General features: G+C 46.7%; 1 protein-coding gene across 4 annotated transcripts in view; it reads left to right on the forward strand.

The window, feature by feature from the left end:
* The first annotated feature begins 1,466 nt into the window (after positions 1-1,466).
* The window catches only part of INSR (insulin receptor), a 125,859-nt gene continuing 102,166 nt past the window's right edge, over positions 1,467-25,159 (forward strand). For all 4 annotated transcript variants that reach the window (XM_024745869.1, XM_024745870.1, XM_024745871.1 and 1 more), the window contains exons 1-2: positions 1,467-1,604; positions 18,965-19,516. In XM_024745869.1, coding sequence (XP_024601637.1) covers positions 1,505-1,604; positions 18,965-19,516 — 652 coding nt within the window. In that variant the 5' untranslated portion in view covers positions 1,467-1,504. The remainder of the gene's footprint in view (positions 1,605-18,964; positions 19,517-25,159) is intronic.

Below are 25,159 nucleotides of genomic sequence, written 5' to 3' on the forward strand. Positions count from 1 at the left end.
TCTACAAGGAAATGGATGGTGTTTATTTTGCTCCCTGCAAATCCCCATTACTTACTGCACGTTGATTCTTCCATTCAACAAATATTTATTAAGCAATGGATATGTCAGGCACCGGGTATAAAATTGTGAACAAGACAGACAAGATTTCTGCCTTCCTGGGGTGGGGCGAAGACACAGGTAGGGATACTGGCGTGCTGTCAAGAACAGGGAGGGGAACAAAGGGAGGAAGGGCTGGGGAGCGTTTGCAAAGTGTGGTCAGGGAAGGCTCATTGGGACAGAGAGGTGAAGCCAGACACTGGAAGGACAGGAAGGCAGGAATAGGTTTGAGTTCAGAGGACAGTGGGCCCACCTCCTGGCAAATTAATATTTGTTTAATAGATGAGAGAAAGAACGAATGCCCTCAGACAAGAGCTGTGCTGGGTGCGTTGTCATACTTTATTTCTACTGCAACTCCCCAAATCTGACCCGCAGGTGTTATTCACATACAGGTGAGGCTGATCCAGAGAGAGGACTCTGGGTCTGCAGTATTGAAAAACTGCGTGTGTCCATTTGTGTCATATCCAAGATCTCCACCGCCCCGTTTGCACTTTTGCGAGGTTCTGCACGTTCTCCAAGGGGTCATTTCTCCGACTTGAACCACAGACCGCGCGGAGGGGCCCAGGCCACCAGTACATTGAGCGCACGGGGCGCTCGTGCACGTGGCTGTCCCCAGGGGCCTGCGCTGGGCTGGGGAGTACTCGGGGTAGGACAGGGCGCCCGCGGGACTGGGACGAGGGGGAGGCGAGCACAACATTTAAGGGAGTAACAAAAAACCGAGTAACCTAGATAAACAATATTTTAATGCAATACTTTTAAAAAATCAAAATGAATTTTCCAAAGTCCCATGATGAACAAAATAGCAAAACGTTAAACACAGGATCCGTCTCGCTGGGTCGGGCATCTGGGGCGCCCCCAGGCTCTGAGACGGGAGTCACGGGGCTGGGGCGCTCCGGCTGGGCAGGGATCTGTGGCGCCCCCTCGGCTAGGGCGCGCCGGGGGCCTCCAGCGCGGGGCCCAGGATAGGGACGCTGGCGGGTGGGGCGGGGCGGCGCCTCCCCCCTGCCGGTCCTCCCTCTACCCCTCTCGGGCCTCTCCCGGGCGCCGAGTCCCTTCCGAATCCGGATCCGCGCCGCCTTTTCCCGCGGCCCGCACGGGGCCCAGCTGACGGGCCGCGTTGTTTACGGGCCGAGCAGCCCTCGCTCCCGCCGCCCGCTCGCCACCCGCCTGCCCAGGTGCCCGCCCGCCTGTCCGCGCGTCCGAAGATCTGAGCCCCCGAGCGCTCGGGGCCGAGAGCCAGGAGGCAGGGGCTCAGCGCCGGGCTCGGGGCCCTGAGGTCGCGGGACGGGGCCCGGTCCGCGGTGGCCCGGAGTCGGGGCCGCCTCCACCGGGCCGCGCATTTGGAGCATGCACCCCTCGGGCCGGCGCCGCGCGCTCTGATCCATCCGGACCCCGCGCTCCCGTAGCCATGGGCGCCGGGGGCGGGCGGGGGGCGGCGGCCGTGCCACTGCTGGTGGCCGTTGCCGCGCTGCTGGTGGGCGCCGCGGGCCACCTGTACCCTGGAGAGGGTGAGTCTGGGGGTCCGGGAGTGGGCGGGGACCAGCGCGGTGGGGAGGGACCCTTTGCCAAAATGGAACCCCTGCTGTGGACTGAGAGCCCTCCTCCGCCGGAGCGCGGGTGGCCGGGACTGTAGCTCCAGCCTCGTGGGGGGCGGGAAGCCGCTGACCTTGGCCTTTGCCCGCCTGGGCTCGCGGCTCCACGCTCCGCGTGCGGGCCCCGGGCTGGAGGAACCTTGCCCCAGTGCTCGCCCCTCCACGGGCGCCTCCCCCGAGCGCTCCTCGGACCTGTGCCGTGCCTGGACCTCCCCGAGCCCAACTGGCTCCGGAGACGGGACACGCGTCCTGAGTCGCCTCCGAGAAGTGGGGTTATTGGACACTCTCGGACAGCCAAGTTCCTGGGGCACAGACGGTTTGGAGCCAGAGTAGAGGGTGACGGACTCGGGAGGGGTTCCCTCGAGGGTCCCTGCTGGTAGGTGACGCTGCCTGGGGCGGGGAACTGTAGAATCCACCCCGCCTCTTCCTCGTATCTAGACCCATGGCTACCCCGACTTCAGGTCCATGTTTACACTCTTGGGTTCTGTTTCCAGATATCGGGAGGCAAACTCTAGCGCCTTGGCAACAGCGCGGTTGTAGTAGCAGAGGTAGTGTCGGCTTTAATGATGACTGTAGTCAGTGTCACCAAATGCCACGGGCGGGTCGGTCTTATCTCTCTGGACCTTTTTTTTTGGAGATTTTTTTGATGTGCACCATTTTGAAGTCTGTATTGAATTTGTTACAATGTTGCTTCAGTTTCACGGTTTGGTTTTTTGGCCGCTAGGCATGTGGGATCTTAGCTCCCCGACGAGGGATCGAACCCGCACCCCCTGCATTGGAAGGCGTAGTCTTAACCAGTGGACCGCCAGGGAAGTCCCTCTTTCTGGACCTTTGCAGCGGCCTCTTGAGGCTTATACCGTTGGTGGTCCATTTCGTAGGGAGTAAACTGAGGCTCAGGAAGGACACATAACTCACTTGCCCCAAAGTCAGTGCCAGAGGGAAAAACGAACCTCTCCAGTGGTGCCAGGGCCCAAGGCTCTGGACTGCTGCCCACGGCCCATGTCCCCCCTAATAACCTCCCTCCTCTGCCCTTTTACCTGTCAGCTCCGGGAGGTCTCTAACCTGTGGTCATTCCAGCCCCCAAAGCCTCCCTCCTGAGTGTCCCTGTGCTGGCAGCCACCAGGGGCAAATCCCAGCATCCTTCTTGGGCTTCACAGCAGGTCTTCGCGGCTGCAGGTCAAGGACGGAAGAATCGTTTAAGAGAATGTAGCTGGGGTTTCCCACCATGATGGCTGAGGCCCTGCTTTCAAAATATCTGTTGGGTTACTTCTTCAGATTTCGCCATAAAAGGAGATCAGTCACGAGGAGGAAGGGGTCAAGGAGGGAAGAAACCGAAGCTCTCCTCAGTTCCCTGACGGTGAGCGAGGGGCGTGAGAAACCACACGCAGGCTCTGGAGCTGACAAACCGGGTTTGCCGAGCACCTTTGCCAGTTAGGCACTGTCTCCAAGCACCCTGGTATACAGTGGGTGCTCCATGAAGGAGGGTGGCAAGTGGTTTAGGGTCTTGTTAAAAGAGTCCGAGACCAGTTGTTAGGCTTTGCGTATGTGTGTGTGGGCTCACCCCTGTATGTTTCCTTGCTTCTCTGTTCCTGGTAGCTTTGGTAATTAACGGTGGATTTGTGCCTGGGTTTTCAGGGGTCCGTAGATGGATTTTTCCGCTTCTTACTTGTTTACAGTTTCCGCAGGAGCAGAGATTTATGTTTCTTTCGTTCACTGCTACATTTCCAGAGCCTAGAGCAGTCCCTGGCACCTAGTAGGTATTTGATAAATATTTGTTCTAGATTCAACTCCTATCCTTCCTGTCCCCCCCAGGAGTCCAAGTCACAGCTGCTTTATTCTCCAAATAACTCCTAACTAACGAGAATATAAGCAAACACTCAGCGGGCGTGGTTCTATACACTTTGCATAGGTAATCTCAGTTAATCCTCACCGCAGTGCTTGGAGGTAAGGCTTATTGTCCTTTTGGAAGGTGAGGAACTTTGGCGAGATGGCAGAGCTGTGATTAGAACCCCAGTCTGTTAATAAAAGGTTTCTTAATAAAAGGTTCTTCTTTGGAGTCTGAACCTCCCCACCCCCGTGGTAAAGGTTAACAAAATACTACTGAATAGATGACATGTGATGCCCTTTGGAGGTTTAGGGAGGGGCGTGAAACTTTACACATGGCTTATCTCCAACAGCAACCAATATGGCATTTTGGCTGGGGTGGGTGAGGGTGGGGTAGAGGGAAATCAATGGGATTTTTAAGGACTGAGGACTCAGAGATGTCACATGGTATGTGCCATCCCACTTCGTCCCCCCATGGAGTCTCTGTGGCTTGGCTGAACTGGGCAATGGCTTTCCCCTCCATTTCTCCTCGGGTTGATCCGCTCTGGCCCGAGATGACCCGAGGCATTGCAAAGTCAGAGAATGAAGGCAAAGTGGGATTAATTACAGTGAAAACCCACAGAGTTTCCGCGGGGGTGGAGGGGTGGGCAGTGAGTTGTATAGTTGAGGTGTGAGATGTTGCTTTCAGATCCCACCGGATGTTTCTCCTGTGTTCTCTTGTGTGCTCCGGGACCCTTAGAGCAGAACTTCTGCTCGCCGGGTCACCTCCCCGGGGTACCTCCCCGGGGTTCTTCCCAGGCTTTGCTTCCCTCCTGGTGACCCACCCCTCGCCCCTGCCCCACTTACTCATAGAGGTCATTGGGGTGAGCCCCCTGGGGTCCCCACCTCACTCCACTCCGTCGTTGACTTCCTTTCTTTTTTGATTAGAGCAGAACCTCTTGACTTCTCTGCTCTCGGCATATGGGGTTGGATAGCTCTTGGTTGCAGGGGGCTGCCCTGTGTATTTTAAGATGTTGAGCGCCATCCCTCATCTCTAGACGCCAGTAGCAATTCCCCTCTCCAAGTCATGACCACCAAAAGTGTCTCCAGACATTGCCAACTGTCCTGAGTTAAGAATCACTGCATTTGGGGAGATAACTTTTTCCTTCTCTAGGACACTTACCCACCTGGGTCCCCTGCTCTCTCCCCTCTGTTTGTTCAGGGATCTCCATCTACCCAGAAGCCTTTCTCTTTTCAGCCTGTAAACACTCAATACTCCCCTGGGCCCCATTACTCACCACTTACCTCTCGCCTTCCCCTGCCAAGCCTCCCCTCCAATGGGTCCCCACCGCCCTCGCTCTCTCACCTTTCACCCACTGCTCTGCCCACGGCATCTGGCTTGTGTCTCCATCGCTTTGCCCATGGCGCTAGAGAAGGTCATCCCTCACCTCCCAATTGTAGCCTCACCCCAGTTGACTTCTCTGGGTTTTGCCTTCCACTGGAAGGCACTGTCTCCTGGTGAGTTTTCACCTGTGTCTGACTTCGCCCATCCTCTTTCTTCCTTTCCTCTGCTCCTTTCCTAGACTAAGATATTAGGCCCTTCTTCATAGAGGGCCATTCTCTACACTTGACTCTCTCTGTCTCACTCAGTTTTTAATTTATATATGGTCAAAGCCTTTATCTAGAACAGGGGCCAAATCCTGCCCACCCACGCCAGTTTTTTTGTAAATAAAGTTTTACTGGCACGCAGCCATGCCCATTCGTTCATGCATCCTCGGTGGCTGCTTTTGTGCTCTCCAGGCAGAGTTGAATAGTTGTGATCGCGTGGCTCGCAACAATATTTACACTTGGGCCCTTTCCAAAGTTTGCCAACTCCTGATTTAGAACAAACTCCTTGAGAATCAGGAAGACATACCTCATAGCTTGTGTGGTCCCTGATACAACTTTGAATGAATCAAGTTAAATGAAGCGCCCGGGGATGCTGTGTTTTCCCCTTTACAGAGCAAGCTGTATTAAAGAAATTTATACCGTTTGCTGTGCTGAATGTAGGGGTTCCGATGGCGAGAAAATAACCGTGATGTTCCCTCCTTGTGTGTGTGTTTGTGTGTGTACGATCTTTGGATTTATTTGTTTAAACAGTCTTCTTGGCATTGAATGAGGATTCCGTGCTCCTGGCCCTGTCTCTAGTACCAAAAGAAAGTGGTATCTGCTATGAGATGTTCTCTTGAGACCCGCCCTTATGTTAATTTCTATTAAGAACACATCGGGGTGGCTTGGGTTATGTTTTGCAACTTAAAAACCATATTTATGGGACTTCCCGGGTGGTCTAGTGGTTAAGACTTCCCCTTCCAATGCAGGGCATGCGGGTTCGATCCCTGGTAGGGGAGCTAAGGTCCCACATGCCTCCCGGCCAAAAAAGCAAAACATAAAACAGAAGCAATATTGTAAAAAATTCAGTAAAGCCTTTAAAAATGGTCCATGTCAAAAAAAATCTTAAAAAAGCCATATTTATGATTTTCAAATTAAAATAATAACAGGTAGTGCATTCTCATTGCAAAAAAAATTATGAAAGTATAGAGAGGAAAAAACCAGAGTCCCCCTTTGTCCCTAAAACCATTGCATTTCTGTCCTGGGAAATGACCATGCTATCAGTTTGGTGTATATCTTTATTTATTTATTAAAAAAAAATATTTTTTTAACATAAGTACTGGCCAATGAATTTTTTTTCCTTTTTTTTTAAAGTTTATTTTTTCTTGTGTGACTTTTAAAAAAAATAATTTTGTTTATTTTTATTTTATTTATTTTTGGCTGTGTTGGGTCTTTGTTGCTACGCATGGGCTTTCTCTAGTTGCGGCCAGCGGGGGCTACTCTTTGTCGCAGTGTGCGGGCCTCTCATTGCGGTGGCTTCTTTTGTTGTGGAGCATGGGCTCCAGGCACGCGAGCTTCAGTAGTTGTGGCACGTGGGCTCAGTAGTTGTGGCTCTCGGGCTCTAGAGCGCAGGCTCAGTAGTTGTGGCGCACGGGCTTAGTTGCTCCGCGGCATGTGGGATCTTCCCAGACCAGGGCTCGAACCCGTGTCCCCTGTATTGGCAGGCGGATTCTTAACCACTGCGCCAACCAGGGAAGCCCGGTGCGTATCTTTAAACATTTTTATTTTTAAAATGGTCATACAGTAAAACTGACTTTTTTTTTTGGTGCACAGTTTTTGCATTTTAGCCCCCGCATAGAGTTGTGTGGCTGTCCCCACAGTCGGGATACAGAAGTGTCCCATCCATCATCACCCAGACTCCTTCCGGCCATCCCTTTATCGTTATGCCATCCCTACCTCAAACCCCTGGCAACACTGATCCTTCTCCATCCCTATAGTTTTCTCTAGACTTTAAAAAGTATCTTACGTTTGTCTTTCTCTTTCTGACTTACTTCACTAAGTATGACAATCTGTAGATCCCTCCATGTCGCTGCAAATGGCATTATTTTGTCCTTTTTTATGGATGAATAATATTCCATTGTATATATGTACAACATCTTCTTTATTCATTCCTCTGTCGATGGACATTTAGGTTGCTTCCATGTCCTGGCTATTATAAATAGTGTTGCAATGAACATTGGGGTACATGTATCTTTTCAAATTATGGTTTTCTCTGGACATGTGCCCAGGAGTGGGATTGCTGGATCATATGGTAGCTCTATTTTTAGTTTTCTAAGAAACCTCCATACTGTTCTCCATAGTGGCTGCACCAATTTACATTCCCACCAACAGTGTAGGAGGATTCCTTTTTCTCCATACCCTCTCCAGCATTTGTTGTTTGTAGATTTTTGATGATGGCCATTCTAAGTGGTGTGAGGTGATACCTCTAAAAAAATGGTACAAATGAACCTATTTACAAAACAGAAATAGAGTCCCAGATGCAGAAAACAAACTTATGGTTACCAAGGGGGAAGTAGGGGAGGGATGAATTGGGATTGACATATACACACTACTATATATAAAATAGATAGCTAAGAATAACTTCCTGTATAGCGCAGGAAACTCTACTCAATACTCTGTAATGACCTGTATGGGAACAGAATCTAAAAAAGAGTGGATATATGTATATGTATAACCAATTCATTTTGCTGTAGAGCAGAAATTAACACAATACTGTAAATCAACTATACCCCAGTAAAAATTAACTTAAAATATTTTTTAAAGTATCTTATAATTGGATCAATCTTCTTAAAATTGAAAACCTGAGTACTCATAAGATTCTCATTATTCCTGGATTCCATATTTGTGAATTCCCCTATTCACTAAAATTTATTTGTAACTCCAAAATAAATAGCGCTTTAGTGGTTATTCCTGGACATGCACCAAGTGGCAAAAAATTGGAATCATCTGACACGCATGTTCCAGCTCAGATCAAACAAGGTGACATCTTGCCTTCCTGTTGCATCTCTCCCCTTGTGAATTCATAAATCCCCAAGGATTAAAACAAATGTCCTTTAAAAATTTTTTTTTAATTGGAAGTATAGCTGGTTTACAATTTTGTGTTAGTTTTTGGTGTACAGCAAAGTAATTCAGTTATACATATGTGTATATATTCCTTTTCAGATTCTTTCCCATTATAAATTATTGCAAGATATTGAATATAGTTCCCTGAGCTATACAGTGGGTCCCTGTTGTTTATGTATTTTATATATAGAATAGCTAAGAATAACTTCCTGTATAGCGCAGGGAACTCTACTCAATGCTCTGTAATGACCTGTATGGGAACAGAATCTAAAAAAGAGTGGATATATGTATATGTATAACCAATTCATTTTGCTGTAGAGCAGAAATTAACACAATACTGTAAATCAACTATACCCCAGTAAAAATTAACTTAAAATATTTTTTAAAGTATCTTATAATTGGATCAATCTTCTTAAAATTGAAAACCTGAGTACTCATAAGATTCTCATTATTCCTGGATTCCATATTTGTGAATTCCCCTATTCACTAAAATTTATTTGTAACTCCAAAATAAATAGCGCTTTAGTGGTTATTCCTGGACATGCACCAAGTGGCAAAAAATTGGAATCATCTGACACGCATGTTCCAGCTCAGATCAAACAAGGTGACATCTTGCCTTCCTGTTGCATCTCTCCCCTTGTGAATTCATAAATCCCCAAGGATTAAAACAAATGTCCTTTAAAAATTTTTTTTTAATTGGAAGTATAGCTGGTTTACAATTTTGTGTTAGTTTTTGGTGTACAGCAAAGTAATTCAGTTATACATATGTGTATATATTCCTTTTCAGATTCTTTCCCATTATAAATTATTGCAAGATATTGAATATAGTTCCCTGAGCTATACAGTGGGTCCCTGTTGTTTATGTATTTTATATATAGTAGTGTGTATCTGTTAATCCCAAACTCCTAATTTATCCCACCCCCTTCCCTTTGGTAGTCATAACTTTGTTTTTGATGTCTGTGAGTCAGTTTCTGTTTTGCATATAAGTTCATTTGTATCATTTTTTAAGATTCCACATATAAGCGATATCACATGACATTTGTCTTTGACTTACTGCACTTAGTACGAGAATCTCTAGGTGCATCCGTGTTTCTGCAAATGGCATCATTTCATTTTTTTTTTTATGGCTGAGTAATATATTCCGTTGCATATAAGCACCGCATCTTCTTTATCCATTCATCTGTCGATGGACATTTAGGTTGTTTCCATGTCTTGGCTCCTGTAAATAGTGCTGCAATGAACATTGGGGTGCATTTATCAGAGTTTTCTGCAGATATATGCCCAGGAGTGGGATTGCAGGATCATACGGTAGCTCTATTTTTAGTTGTTTAAGGAACCTCCACACTGTTTTCCATAGTGGCTGCACCAATTTACATTCCCACCAACAGTGTAGGAAGGTTCCCCAAAAACGTCCTTTTTTGTGATGTATTTAGTGCCATGTTTTTCACACTTTCTTGTGCTTTTTGTTGGTGATTTTGTGGTTTACCATGGTCCGCATGCATCGTTCTGAAGTGCTGTCTAGGGTCCCAAGCACTAGAAGGCTGTGATGTAGCTTCCGGAGGAAGTACATTTGCTGGATACGCTTTTCTCAGGTGTGAACTATATAGTGTTTAGTGAATCAACAATGTATATTAAATAAGGTGTTTTTAAACAGAAACACACACACAACAAGGTTATGGTATTGATGGAGTTGCAAATTAGCGTCCTTGAGAACACTGTAGAAAATAGCTTCCATAAACAAAGAGAATCTGCTGTAGGTGGTTTCCTATCACTGGGGTTTAAAATTTGTGAAACTGCGTTTGTCAGCATCCGTGTAGAATCCTTTTTGAATGCATCCGCCCTTTTTGTCGTATTTTCATCTGGGCACAAATCCTTGGTTACCTCTCGGAAAGTTCACGAGATGGCACAAAACCCCTGGCCTGTGTCTTGAGGAGGGGTCTCCCGTGTTCTGCTGACCCTGGTGCCAGGGAGCGCCCCAGTGGCTTTCAGGGGTTTAGGAACATATTTCGTTTCTGGCAGAGCGAGGTTTGCTGTTCTGTGTTGCCCAGTGCAGACTGGATATGAGTTCCAGTTGGAGTTCACGGCAGACGGATGAGGATTAAAATTTGATGTCAAATCTGAGTTTTTCTTTCAGTTCCTTAAGGGTGTGGTGTCCCGTCAGGTTTATAGGTTAGCTTATGTTTTGTGTTCAGAAAGAGCAGCCTGTTACCAGGAGGTTCTTGCTTCTCTCCTATGCCTTTGTGGTAATGTGGAAAACATAGGTACTTTCCAAAAACTGTGCTTGTTAACAGTGCGGAAAAAGGTAGTGGTTGGACACAAAGGGATAGAGGGCAGGGCTCCACCTGTTTTCTGATGGCCTTTCTTGATTTCTAATCTGTTTTCAAAGATGTATCCTGTTTCCTTACAGAAGATCAGAAAAGGGGTGAATTTTCACTGAGCTGTTCCTTCCTAATTATATCCAGTTACATTGTATCGAAGACATCTGCTACTTTTTTGTTCTTGCAAGACTTCTCTAGGTTTTCTTTCTGGTGTCTTCCGTGGGCAGTATCCATCCTTACTTGTATACACGAGGAGGTAGGACTCCTGAAATGTCATGGAAGCCCCTTATCATCTTGTGGTTTGATGTGTGATGTCCTTGGGATAACAGAACTGTGGAACTGACTGGAGGAATTAGTCTAGATGTTCCAGAGCTTTCAGACAGGCTTGTAGAAGGTGTTGGTGTCAGGATGACTGTGGGTCTTTGGTCCCCTCTCTGGTTCCCTGGCCTTAAATATTGTGCTCGCCAGAGGCACGCCCCCCTTCCATCCTTTTCTCCTCCTGGTTTTATCACCTACTCTCATCCCTTCTGCCAGCATCCGCCCCTTTTCCCAAGCTCCAGGTCCACATCTTCCCAGTGCCCACTGGACCCACATCTGGGAGCATCCCAAAGCCCCTACAGACTCAACATGCCCCAAACGGAGCCTGTTGTCCTTGCCACCCTAAACTTGTCCTATCTGGTCCTCTCCAGGTTCGCTAAGAGAGGACCCTCACTTCTTCCCCCTCTCTTCCACCTCCCTGGGGACCAAGTCCCATTGATGCTAATCCCTGGTACCCACCCCCAGAATAGGCCCCCTAGGCCATGCCATAGATGTGGTTCCAGAGTGCCTCGTCCAGTACCTTCTCTTCCCTGCTGCCAGAGAGATTTTTCTACTTCCTGCTTTGGTCCTTCTATAGCTGCCAGCTCAGTCCATTCCCCTGGCAGTGGAGCCCTAGCCTCAGCTGTGTGGTGTGCAATCTCTCTTTGCCAGGCTCGTGACTGCAGTTCCTTGGGGCTCCCTCTTCTTCCATGTGCTTGCATTTGCTTCCTGTGCCCCAAGCACGCTTCTTCCCCCTTTTCACCCATGGATGCCTGCTTCCTCCTTATGGAACTGGCTCAGAGGCCTCCTTCCTCCCCTCTCTGGCTTCATCACCCACCCCATTCTCCTTCCCTTTCAGTACAGACTGGGTATATCTGTCTGGGTCCCCATAGACATTGGTCTGCACATTGGAGGTGCATTCTAGTGAAACACTGACTGCATGGGAAATGAAACCATACTCGTAAGTATGGGTTGCAGAAGGAATTGATACATGTTTGTCCAAAGCAGGAAGCAAAGTCTAGCCCAGAGCGGGCAGGTCCTGGAGAGGACAGGATGGCTTGAAGTTAGGAGCAAAAGGTCTGGCTGAAAAAGAACTGCTATGGTCTGAATGGCCACCTCCCTCCTCCCCATTCATGGGTTGCAACCTTAACCCCCAACGTGACTGTATTTGGAGAGAGAGCTTTTAGAAGGTAATTAAGGTTAAACGAGCTCATAAGAGGACGGCCCTAAACAGATAGGACTGGTGACCTTATAAGAAGAAGGAGACAGAGAAAGATCTCTCCCTTTCTGCACGCATGCACCAAGGGGAGACCATGTGAGGACACAGTGAGAAGTCGGCCGTCTGCAAGCCAGGAAGAGAGCTCTCAACAGAAATTGACCATGCTAGCTACCTTGATCTTGGACTTCCAGCCTCAGAGCTGTGAGAAATAAATGCCTGCTGTTTAACCCCACCAGTCTATGGCATCTGGTTATTGGAGCCCAAGCTGACCGAGACAAGAACTGAGGTCAGAAGTGGCTCTGAAACACAGCATCTAGGAACTCAGGTAGAATAAATGGGTGTGGGTCTAGCTTTCTTTGAAATTCGTGGGGGCCAGTCCACCGTGCTTATGCGGTTCCCTCTAGCAACAATCAACAGCCCCAAAGAAGGCATCTGATGGCATTGATCCTGGGGCAAAGTGCTCAGAGGAATGGGTGGGGCAGAAGAATGGGAGCTGGAAAGAGCCCCTGCTGGAGAGGTGGCCCAGGTTGGGTAGACAGTACGTCTGTCCTACTTGAGGCCCTATCATATCCTCGGGGACCTTCTTTAAAATGCAGATTCTTGGGCCTGGCTCCCAGAGATATTGATTCATTTGGTCTAGAGCTGGGCCTAGGGATCTGCATTTTAACATACACCTGCCGCCCCAGGTGATTCTGATGCTGTCGGTCCACAGAACAACTTTGAGGAACCCTGTGTGATGGCTAAGGGCACAGGCGCTGGTGCCCTGGGGACCTATGTGATGGACTGAATTGTGTCCCCCCCCCACCGCCCCCTGCCAAATTAAAGTGTTGAAGTCCTAACCCTAACACCTCAGAATGTGACCATCTTTGGAGATAGGGTCTTTAAAGAGGTAATCAAGGTAAAAATGAGATAATTAGGGTGGCCTCTAATAAGACTGATGTCCTTATAAGAGGAGATTAGGACACAGACACACACAGAGGGACGACCGTGTGAGGACACAAGGAGAAGACGGCCATCTACAAGCCAAGGAGAGAGGCCTTAGAAGGAATCAATCCTGCTGACACCTTGTTCTTAGACTTCTAGCCTCCAGAATTGGGAGAAAATAAATCTATCTTGTTCAAGCCACCTGGTCTGTGGTCCTTTGTTAGGGTGGCCCCAGTAGACTCATATACTGGGTTTAAATCCCAGGTCTGTCTCCTCCTTGCTTTGTGACCTTGAGGAGGACATGTTCCTCTCTGAGCCTCAATTTCTTTCCTCTTCTAGAAAATCTGTCTGGGCGACAGTTTGCCTGTTGCCTGCACCCTCGGGATATTTACTGCCCTTCCGTTTCCAGCAATTTGCAACAGAATCCATCTCACACACTCTGGCTGAAGTCAATTTTTATTTTTTGGTTTTGGCTGTAACCCATGGCATGTGGGATCTTAGTTCCCCGACCAAGGATCGAACCCGTGCCCCCTGCATTGGGAGCGCAGAGTCTTAACCACTGAACCACCAGGGGATTTCTTGGCTGAAGTAAATTTTAAAGAGCCAGGCTTTCAGGCAGGTGGAGAATCTTAAGGGTATCTGGTACCTCGGTGTGCCCAAGTTCTAATTTATGAAGGGAATAAATCTGGGAATTGGTTCCATGTATCTTAGAGTGGAGAACTAATATACACACGTGGCCAGACCCCAGTTCTCATCTGTTCTTCATACCTTTCATCATGCGATCGTCATCATTTACAGGTGAGGAAACTGAGGCACACGGAAATTGAGTTTATGGCTCAGGATTATACAGCTGACAGGTGCCCATGCTGGAGTGGGAAGCCAGATCTGTTGGGTTTCTGGCATGCCCTGAAACTGGTGTGGGTGTTGGCCAGACCCCTGAACCCAAGGCTTGTTGGCTAGCATGCCTGAATTTTGGAAGAAACCCTGTTAAGACTGGAAGTAATGCAGGGAGGAACGTGTGGCCCCAGATACGTCACCAGGGAGCGTTTGAAGAATGTCGAGACTAAGGAATGAGTACATTCAGGCTTGAAAGCAGAAAGTATAACTCTTAGCATTGTAAAGGAGTTTCAGAACCTTCTAGATACCTCTCTCCCAGATCCTTAGTACCTCTTTGCTGTTTTCATGATAGAGAGAAAACCAGGGGAGAGGGGACACTTTCCAAGATGGCTCTCATGTCAGTCTTCTCTCCTTCTGGAAAATTTTTAGATTCTTCTGGCCGAGGGGGAACTTCTAGACCAGCGCTGTCCAACAGAATGGTCTGCTTTGATGGAAATGGTCTATAGCTGTGCCATCCAATATGGCGGCCACTATCTACATGGTGCTCTTGAAATTGTGGCCAGGGCAGCTAAATTTTTACTTTTATTTAACTTTAATTCATTTAAATGTAAAAAATGTGAATGTAAAGTCTCATTTAACATTAGTTGATTGAAATGTCAAAAAAAATCAATGCTTGATTCTGTTATTGAACGACTCTTTTGCTTGGAACAACTTGGGGATACAAAGAACCTACCTTTTCAGTGATTCATTTTGTGAAATCTGCGTATAGAGATTGAGTATTTCTGATAAAAATGTAGCATCTGAATTGAGACCTGGTGCAAGTGTATAAAACATGTGGCGCTGGGGAGGCATAGTGTGAAAAAAATCCCATAGATTTTTTTTTTGTATTGCTTACATGCTGAAGTGAAGTTTTGGGATACATTGGGTTAAATTAAGAATATTTAATTTCACTGTTTCTTTTTTACCTTTATAGAGAAAATTTTAAATTCTGTGTGGCTCGCCTCATATTTCTATTGGATTAAGGCTGCTCTAGGCCCTATACACCCTTGTGACCTACAGCGACAGGCTACAGCTCTTGACCTTCCAGTGAAGTAGGCAGAACTTATTGCACTGCTTGTGTAGCTTTTAGTTCTGGTGTTACCTCCTCCGGGAAGCCCTCCTTGATTGTCCTGGACTTAGTCAAATAGCTCATTTTCATGATCTCTTCTAGCTCCTGAAGCTGTCCTTGAATAACTGAGATCTCCTCCTCAGTTATACTTTCAGTTGACTTGGGTAGTTAATAGCAACTAGTAGTCTGTGAGATCCAGGGCAGACTCTAGTCTTATTCCTTTTATTTATTTTTTTAAACATCTTTATTGGAGTATGATTGCTTTACAATGTTGTGTTAGTTTCTGCTGTATAACAAAGTGAATCAGCTATATGTATACATGTATCTCCCTATCCTATCGTCCTATCCCTCTTGTCCTATTCCTTGAAGCACTTCCAGTCCCTGGAACAGCAGAAACAGGTCCTCAGCAGATAGCTGCTGAAGGAGTGAACGAAAGAAACTGTCTTTAACAAGCTTCCTCCAGGTTGTCACTGCATGAACATTATTTCATTGTTTCCTTATTTAAGTCGGATTCACCTGCTTCTTAATTTGGTATGTTTTTAAAGGACAAAGATGGAGAAACTGTAACATAGTTCAAGCATAAACTTTGCATTTAATTGCTGGGTTGAAATCCTAGCATTACCCCTTAAAACTCAGCCTGTGTGAGTTCGATTTGCTCATCACAAAAATGGGCATGGACCACATTTCGTTTATCCACCTCCTCTGGGATTATTCTGAGAATTCATCAAGAGAATGTGCCTGCCAGAACATGGCCAAGTGCTTTACATGGTAATTGTTATTAGCTGTCACCAGGACCCCCCCATCCTCCCCCGGTCCTCAGGGTCCTTCCCTTCCTGTGTGTAGAGTGGTGATTAACCAGGTGTCACTTACTGAGGACCTGAAGCATCTTTCAGTTCCCACCCAGAGGTATTAAAAGCCAGTACAAGGTCTGACATCTATTGCTGGCACCATCTCTAACATCCTCTGGGTATTTTCTGTTCACGCAGTCAATTGCTCTATTGTCTTAGACCAATAGGGACACATACAGCTTTAATGAGTTGAGTTAGAGTCATTGGAGATTTAAAAAAAAAAAAGCAGTTCTTTGTGGTCCACTACGGTTATAGTTGTTTAATTTTTTAATAACAACTTTATTGAGATCTAATTCAATACCATACAATTCACCCATTTAAAGTTTAAATTTAGTGGTTCTTAGTACATTCACAGAACTGGGCAACCATCACTGCAATCAATTTTAGAACATTTTCATCACCCCCCGGAGAAATCACATACTCCTCAGCTGTCACTCCTCATTTTCCCCTCTCAAAGCCCCTTGAAACCACTAATCTACTTTCTCGGGATTTGCCTATTCTGGACATTTCACGTAAATGGAATCATGCCACAGGTGGTCTTTTGTGACTGGCTTCTTTTACCGAGCCTGATGTTTTCAAGGTTCATCCCTGTTGTAGCAGGTGTCAGTGCTTCTCCCCTGTTATTGCTGAATTATCTTCCTTTGTATGGACATGCCACATTTTGTTTATTCATTTGTCAGTTCATGGACATTTGGCTTGTTTCCACTTTTTGGCTATAATGAATAATGATGCTCTGGGCATTTGTACACACATTTCTACATTTCTCTTGGGTATCTACCTGGGAGTGAAGTTGCTGGGTTATATGGTAACTCTTTGCTTAACCTTTTGAGGGACTGCTAGTCTATTTTCCACAACAGCAGCTGTACCATTTTCCATTCCCACCAGTAATGTAGGAGGGTTCTGATCTCTCCACATCCTCGTCAACACTTGTTATTGTCTGTCTTTTTAATTTTAGCCATCCTGGTAGGAGTGAAGTCGTATCATTGTGGTTTGGATTTATATTTCCTGGATGTCCAACAGCTGGTTAATCTTTGAATACATATTCATATCTGATTTTGGTTCTGACACAGCTTGGGGAGGATGGTGGGCTGGTGTTCTTTGTACCTGTATCAATTTCACAATTTCGTGTGCGTGTGTGTGTAAAACATAGAGTGTGAGGCTCAGGCTTGAGAAGCCCAGACCTGTGGCTGAGTCTAAGCTGTATACTGCCAGATATAATACAGGACACCAAGTTAAATTTGAATTTAACATAAACAATGAGTAATTTTTAAGGGTAAGTATGTCTCAAACATCGCATGGGATATACTTATCCTAACATGTACTTGCTGCTCATCTGAAATTCATGGTTAACTGGGCGTCCTGCTTTTTTATTTGCTAAATCTGGCAACCCTGAATGTTACTGGTGGGTCGTATGTCCTTGGCTGATTGGCTTTGCCTCCTAGAGATCCAGTTTTCCCTTCTGTGGGGTGCGGATGAAGCTTGTTGGGAGGTGTCAGTGGCGTGGTACCTGTCCAGACCTCTGTATGTAGATGCTGTTGATGTGACTGAAGCTTGTTGGGAGGTGTCAGTGGCGTGGTACCTGTCCAGACCTCTGTATGTAGATGCTGTTTAATGTGACTGAAGCTCAGCCTTGGGTGGCATGAGTGCGTGGGGCTGGAACTGCCGTCCTGGTCCCCTTGAAGCTGCCTCCCGATTTCTGAGTGAGTGAGTGTATGTGTGTGTGTTTGCGTTTTGGCAAGGAGAGGCTGTCTAAAGAATTCAGTTCTACTGAATGTTAACTCCAATATACGGAACACAGGAGGAGGGAAAGATCCAAATAAGTATATGGAGGAAAGGAAATCAGAGAAGGCTTCCTGGAGGAGGTGACATTTGAACTGGATCTTGAAGGATGATGAGCTGGATTTCAAAATAGGGAGCTAAGGTATAAAGGACTTTGACAGTCAAAGGGGCTAGGGCTACCCTGTTTAGTCCAGTAGCCGTTAGCTACATGTGTCTATTTCTGTTTACACTATCTAAAGTAAAATCAAATATTCAGTTCCTCAGTCTTATATCAGTCGCATTTCAAATGCTAGACAGCCACAAATGGCTGGTGGCTTCCATAGTGGCCAGTGCATATATAGAACATCTCTATCATTGCAGAAGTTCTGTTGGACTTTGTTGGACTAAGGCAAGGGTCACCAAACTACCACCCCAGGGGGAAACACCAACCCACAGCCTGCTTTTATAATAAAGTTTTATTGGAACACAGCCATATCCACTCACTGTCTCTGGCTGCTTTTGAGCTGTAATGGCGGAGTGGAGTAGTCTACACAGAGACTGACTGCAAAGCTGAACATATTCACTCTCTGAGCCCTTATAGAAAATATTTTCCCACCCTGGTCTAGGGGAATGAAGGCACGGAGCCTAGAGGTGACACCGTGATATGTTTGGGAGAAATAAACAACAACAAAATAGCTGACATTAATTGAGCACGTACTGTGTGCCAGCCACTGCTTGGGTGCCTGCATTATTTCACTTATTCCTCTTCATAGGTCATGTTATAGGGAAGACTTGGGAAGGCCCCCTTGGAATTGGAGAGTAGCGGGCAGGCCTGTTTCACATGGTGCAGGGGGTGGTGGGGCAGAACCTTGAGGGCCGCGAGAGGAAAGTGCAGGGTCATGGGGAGACATAGAGGGTGTCAGAGCAAGGGAGGGACCACGTGCAGGAGAATGGGTGTGCAGGGTGTTTGTGCAGGGGAGATCAGAGTCTCTGGGAAGCCCTTGCCACACCCAGGTAAAAGGTAATTAGACCTTGGCTGCCTGCCAGGAGGGCGGGTTGGGAAGGAGTGTTAGGAAAGTGGGAGAATTGACAAAACAAAGTCAGCTCTCCTTGCCCCATTTCTGTTTTTTTTTTTTTTTTTTTTTGTACCCGACCAGGGAGGCCCTCCTTGCCCCATTTCTGATGTGGGCACCTTTATCCCCATAAATCCATTTCCTGAAGATCTTCCACACCAACTCACTGGGGACGGCTCCCCTTTCCCCTTCCACACCTGCTGCATTACTCAATCCCCTGTAATCCCAATGTCTTCGTTGCATCATATTTGATGCGATGCTTTTAAGGCTTCTAATGGGTACTGCCAAAGGAATGATTATGATGGGGATTTGCCTTTCAGGAGTAATTACTTAGGCACAGACACCTTACAGAGAAAGCCACTGAACTGGGCTGGCTGTAGAATTTACAGGGTGCAGTTCAGAACGAAACCTTGGGACCCCTCACTCAAAAATAATTAAGGATTTCAAGACGGAAGAGCATTAAGCCAAGGGCAGGGCCCTTCCGAGCGGGTGTGGGACCCAGGTCACATGCCCATGTGGCTGGCCCTCCCACTAATTCTTATAAACCATCCGTGGGGTGTTTGTTCACCTGTCTTGCTCTCTGCTTGTTTGCCCTTCTAGTGTGCCCCGGCATGGATATCCGGAATAACCTCACCCGGCTGCACGAGCTGGCCAACTGCTCGGTCATCGAAGGACATTTGCAGATCTTGTTGATGTTCAAAACGAGACCTGAGGACTTCCGAGACCTCAGTTTCCCCAAGCTCATCATGATCACTGATTACTTGCTGCTCTTCCGGGTCTACGGGCTGGAGAGCCTGAAGGACCTGTTCCCCAACCTCACGGTCATCCGGGGCTCCCGCCTCTTCTTTAACTACGCGCTGGTCATCTTCGAGATGGTTCACCTGAAGGAGCTTGGCCTCTACAACTTGATGAACATTACCCGGGGCTCCGTTCGCATCGAGAAGAACAATGAACTCTGCTACCTGGCCACGATCGACTGGTCTCGCATCCTGGATTCCGTGGAGGATAATTACATCGTGCTGAACAAAGACGACAATGAGGAGTGTGGGGACATTTGTCCAGGCGCTGCGAAGGGCAAGACCAACTGCCCTGCCACCGTCATCAACGGGCAATTTGTGGAGCGGTGTTGGACGCACAGCCACTGCCAGAAAGGTACGTTGAGGTTTTGGGGGTTCTAAGCCATTTCTCGTGGCTTGTTCATTAGAAAGCAGCTGGAGACATTCACTAGCTCAGGTGGTGGCAAACCGTTTTTGCAAAGACTCAGATGTTAAATACTTTAAACTTTGCTGTCTGTATGGTCTCTGTTGCAGCTACTCAGCCCTGCCATTGGAGCGGGAAAGCAGCCACCCTGCAAGGAGGCGCAATAAACAAGTGGGCGTGGCTGTGTTTCAATAAAACTTTATTTACAAAACCAAGTGTTGGGCCGGATTTTGCCAACTCCTGAGCTAGATGGTTGAATGTTCCTCTTGCTTGAGAGACCAGATGAGAATGGGCTTTACTGTCAAAAGCAAAACAAAACAAAAACAAATGTGTCTCTTATCTGATTCTAGAAGTATGACTGCTTGGGGTAGACATTTGGAAAAAGAACTGTGTAAAGGATAAAAGCAAAACACCGTTATTTCACAGTTTTGGGGGGATACTTCCTGCTAGTGGCTCTGCTGTATCTGAATTTAGTTAACTTTCTCTGTCGTTGGGCATTTAGATTATTTCTAGCTTCCACAAAGAGGGATGAACGTTTTGGTGTCGAAGCTTTATCGAACATTTTTTTTTTTTTCCTTCGGGTTTTGCTCTTCCAGAAGTGAAATTTCTGGGTCAAAGTTTCTTGATACCGATTGCCAAATGGCTTTCTGGAAACGTACCAATGGGCACTCCTCCTAGCATTGGCTGAGAGGGAACACCTTGGCTAGCTTTGAGTGTTGTTTGAAAAATCTTTCATAATTTACTGGAAGGAGGAGCTGGTGTGTTGTCATTGTTTCTATTTGCATTTCTTTGATTGCTATCAGGGTTGAACCTTTTAAAACATGTTTATTTATCATTTGGGTTTTCTCTTCCTGTTCATATCCTTTGTCCATTTATCTTTTAGTACCTTAGTGGTTTTTGAAGTATTAATCTGCATATTGTTTTCATAGCGAAGACTGTTAACTCTTTACCAGTTATGTTTTCAGGTGTTTCTGTTCAGGTGTTTTTGACGAATATACTCTGGCTGTCAGTTGCCAGAGAAGCTTAAAATGTTTATGGAGTTCAGAGCTGGGTTTTTGCATGCCTCTCATTATTTTATGCTTAGAAAGTCCCTTTCTATCCATAAAACGAATGTTTTTTTCCTCCAAATTTTCTATCTTAACTTTAATTATTATCATTAAAAAAATTTTTGTCCTGGGCATTTGGGACCTTTTTGTGTGCATGATTCAAAAGGGTATACATTTCCCCCAAAATAACTAGTTGGGGTCTCAGCCCCAGGTATTGCAGAAATTTACCTGTTCGTCATCGATTTGGGGTCTGTTTCTGGGTATCCATAAATATGTCTGCCCTTCCTTGCACCGTGGCTGTTACTTTTCTAATACGTATAGTTTTATAATGTTTTGATATCCAGGAAGTCTAGTTCCACACACACACTCGTTACTTGTTTTATTGACTCTTTTCACACGTTGTGAAATTCCCTGGGAAGACTTAGCAAATGTGAGATGGAGAAAGTGGTGGGGGGGGGGCTTAAGGGTTGTATCACAAAAGATAAGGGAAGGGAGAAAGGAAGGTCTTCTCACCTGAGCCCAAAGCTATGGGGAAGCCACACAGGGTGAGTCCTGAGTAGAATCTATAGACTCAGCAGGGAGGACTCCTTCGAGCCCCAGGGAGTCCTTCCATTCTGTGAATGCTGGAAGGGAGGAAACAGGAGGTGAGAGAGTGGAGACCTCTCTTTTGAGAGGGCGGTTGGTGAAGGAAAAGAGAATCTGGTGGTTTGTAGGTATAGGAGGGAACGATGATTATTATATTGTGGAAAAATCTTGAGAACGTCGGTAGGTCAGGGACGCAGAGAAGCCAAGCTATGACCAAGAAGAAGGATCAAAGCTGGGGCAGAGTCTTGGCTGAAGTGGAGGACCACCCGTGGGTTTGGAATTTCATAGAACAGGGAGACTTCGAGGTGGGGGTGGGGGTTGGGGTGTGGGTGAATAAGTTGGGTGGGAGAGACCATTCAGATGAATTTGGAGGTGAGGGAGTGGTGTTCTCTGATGGTGAGGGGAGGAGAGGCTGTGTAGGACCTACCATGTTACAAGGACACACAGCTGCAAGGGGAGACCCGTTATCTTTGTTTTAGAGACCAGAGAGGTTACTTAACTTGCCTAAAGCCACACAGCTAACAAAAGATGGCTGGGGTTTGCACCGCATCTGAGACACAAAAATAGTGTGTGTGTGTGTGTGTGTGTGTGTGTGTGTGTGTGTGGGGTGTTGTGTGTGTGGGTGCCCCCTCTGTTTAAAGACGGGTGAGCTACTTCTAGCTGGGGTACCAGGGAAAACAGTGAATAGTCTTTTATCTCAATGCTCCGTTTTCCAAATTCAGGTTCTTGTTTGAAATGCTCCAGGCTTACATATCTTGAGATATAATTTAAGACATTCCTCTGTGGATTTATTTCTGTACTCATTTTAGTCAAAATATCCAGGATGGTATTGTCTGCAAAAATGTCCCTGATGTTTTGAGCAGGTTTTTTTATTTAAAAAGTTTTTAATCTTGTGCTTTTGAGAGCAGGACTTGTTTTGCCAGCACTGGGGGTTTCATCACTGAAGAGGGTGTGGTTCTGCACGTATGGCTGTGGCGGAGACCTGCCAGATACCTGTTCCTGGCATCTGGCATCGATGTTTGCTCCTGGTTTGTAATCAGTGGTGGTGTCCTCTAGGGGAAGCATTGTCCTGTCCTGGTCACAGATGTCAAGAAATGATTGTTTTTTGAACCTACACTCTTGTCTATCAAGTATAACTCAGCTCAGGCTTTTTTCCCTTTCAATTTCTTTAATTGTAGTAAAATACACATAACATAACGTTTACCATCTTAACCATTTGAAATACACAGCTCAGTGGTATTAAGTACATTCATACTGTCGTGCAACCATCATCTCCAGAACTTTCTCATCTTCCCAAACTGAAACTCTGTCCTCATGAAACACTGACTCCCCATCTCCTCCCCCAGCCCCTGGCCCCCACCATCTACTTCCTGTCTCTATGGATTTGACTTCTCTAGGGACCTCGTATAAGTGGAATCATGTAGTATTTGTCCTTTTGTGTCTGGCTTATTTCACTGAATATAATGTTCTCATGGTTCATCCATGTTGTAGCAGGTGTCAGAATTTCCTTCCTTTTTAGGGCTGGATAATATGCCATTGTATGGATGGACCACATTTTGTTTATCCATTCTTCTATCAACGGACACTTGGGTTGTTTCCCCCTTTTGGTTATCGTGAATAATGCTGCTATGAACCTGGGTATACATTTCTGGCTTTTAAAATGCTTATGTTTCTTTAAATGTTTATGTTTCTTTAAATGCTTATGTTTCTTTGTTGCTGTGGCTTACACACCATTTCATGGGATTTTTGAAATCTAAACGGACCAAAATGAGCCTTTAGAAGATACCTCCCTGTCTTAGGAAACAGACACAGACCTGTGAAAACTATCTGGCAAGTCCTCAATTCGCCTAGAATCCTCTCCAACACCTCCTTGAGCCATTTTCTTGCATGATTGCCAGGTTCTGGAAACATCTAAGGTCTGGTCAGCATTTGGGATGAAGGTGTTGGGTTGTCCTCTGAACCCAGTTTAAACATTCTCTAATATGTCCCTTTTTCCACCTGATCCCAAAACAATGCTGCTTTTGGCAGAGAGAGAAAAAGAAGGTTCTCAGTGGTGAAAGTATTTAAAAGGAAAGTCACCGTGGTGTATGTCTTGAGATGCTTCTTCTCCATCACTCTGTCTACATATTTGGGGTGGAGATGCCAACGGAGGCCAAATGCAAGGAGCCTTGGATGGGCAGAGTGGAGATGGAGTCTTTGTGAGCTGGGTCACAAAATGTGTTTATTGTGAACCTACTATGTGCCAGGTATTGGGGTCCTCAGGGCCACAGTAGGGACAAGCCCCTGCATCCTTGGAGAGGACCTTCTGATGGCAAATATAGACATTGAATATGTGACTGAATGCACTTGTAGGAAGAGTTACAAGAGGGGGATCTGTGGGTGAAAGCATGGGATGGAGCCCTAAACTAGTCTTCAGAAAATATCTCCCCTCCCCCCACATAGGTGTGTCATAAAGACCCGAAGGTCAGCCTCACTGGACCCGTTTCCAAGTGGTTACGAGAATTGTTTGGAGTCCTGTTTTGCCGGTCATGGCTCATGAGCTGGACCAAACCATTGTTTCCCCACCTGAAGAGTGAGGATAATTATGGCACCTGCTTGTCAGGGTTGCAGTTTTGGGGGCTAAATGAAATGATGCACGGGGTACACTTATCCCAGCCCTTGACACTTTGTGAATTTTCTGGAAGCTTCTCCTGGACGCCATGAGTCCACTACCCTTTCTGGGCAGACCAGCCACTGGGTAAGTGTCTGCCAAAGCTTGGCTCCATTTCTGACTTTGGTCTTGGGGCAGGCAGAGGAAAGCCCACCGTGTGACCTGCTGATGAGAGCTGGGTGCTCGGACCTGTGGCCCCAGAGGGAAGATCACTGTGCTTACCTGGTGCCTCAGCTTCTGAGGCTCTGGGGACCCCAAGCTCTGGGCTTTCAGTGGGGGGGCGGGGAACAGAAACCACAGGACTTGCTTGACCAGCTGCCCCAGGAAAACCCACTGGCATTTTTTTTTTTTTTCCTGGGAGGCCACCCCAGCTGCTCGCTGCCAGTTAGAGGGGTGGGTGAGTCTGGGGCACGATGGGTGCCAGGAAACTGGGCGTTGATGCCACATACGGCAGGAGCAGGAGGCAAAGAGAGGTGAGTCTCTCCTTCCTGAGTTTGAGTTTCCATCCATGTTTCAGAGTCTCTGAAAGCTGAGGTGCTCTATTTATATTAAACACTACCTATTTAAGTGCATGTACATTCTCTCTTGAAGGGTTTGCTTTTATTTATCTATTTATTTTTAAAATTAATTTTATTTATTATTTATTTTTGGCTGCGTTGGGTCTTCGTTGCTGTGCGGGGCTTTCTCTAGTTGTGGTGAGCGGGGGCTACTCTTCATTGTGGTGCGCGGGTTTCTCATTGCGGTGGCTTCTCTCGTTGCGGAGCACGGGCTCTAGGTATGTGGGCTTCAGTAGTTGTGGCACACGGGCTCAGTAGTTGTGGCTCACGGGCTTAGTTGCTCCGCGGCACGTGGGATCTTCCCGGACCAGGGCTCGAACCCGTGTACCCTGCGTTGGCAGGCGGATTCTTAACCACCGCGCCACCAGGGACGCCCGAAGGGTTTGCTTTTAGACAGAGGTTTGAGCTTCAGATTACAACTGTTCTCCCCTTCTTCCATTTTTCTTTTTTTTAACTTTGCCTTTGGTACTATAGTAATCGGAATCTTCTCGACAGTGAAGGCTCGTTTTGTGCCAGACACTGTTCTAAGCGCTTTGCTTACCATACTGCAGCAAGTTCTCCCAGCGATTCCTCCTTACAGATGAGGTCCTGGAGGCCCCAGGAGATTAAGCCACTTGCCCAGGGTCACATCTCTAGTAAGTAGTAGAGCTGGGATTTGAACCCCAAACCCAGGTATTCTGGCTCAGAATCTGAGCCCTTAACTGTTGTGCTTTCCTAGCTCATTGTGAAAAGTTGGGGAACTGCAGAGAACAAAGAA

The sequence above is a fragment of the Neophocaena asiaeorientalis genome, unplaced genomic scaffold (genome assembly GCF_003031525.2).
Source record: "Neophocaena asiaeorientalis asiaeorientalis breed wild unplaced genomic scaffold, Neophocaena_asiaeorientalis_V1.1 scaffold357, whole genome shotgun sequence".
NCBI lineage: Eukaryota > Metazoa > Chordata > Mammalia > Artiodactyla > Phocoenidae > Neophocaena > Neophocaena asiaeorientalis.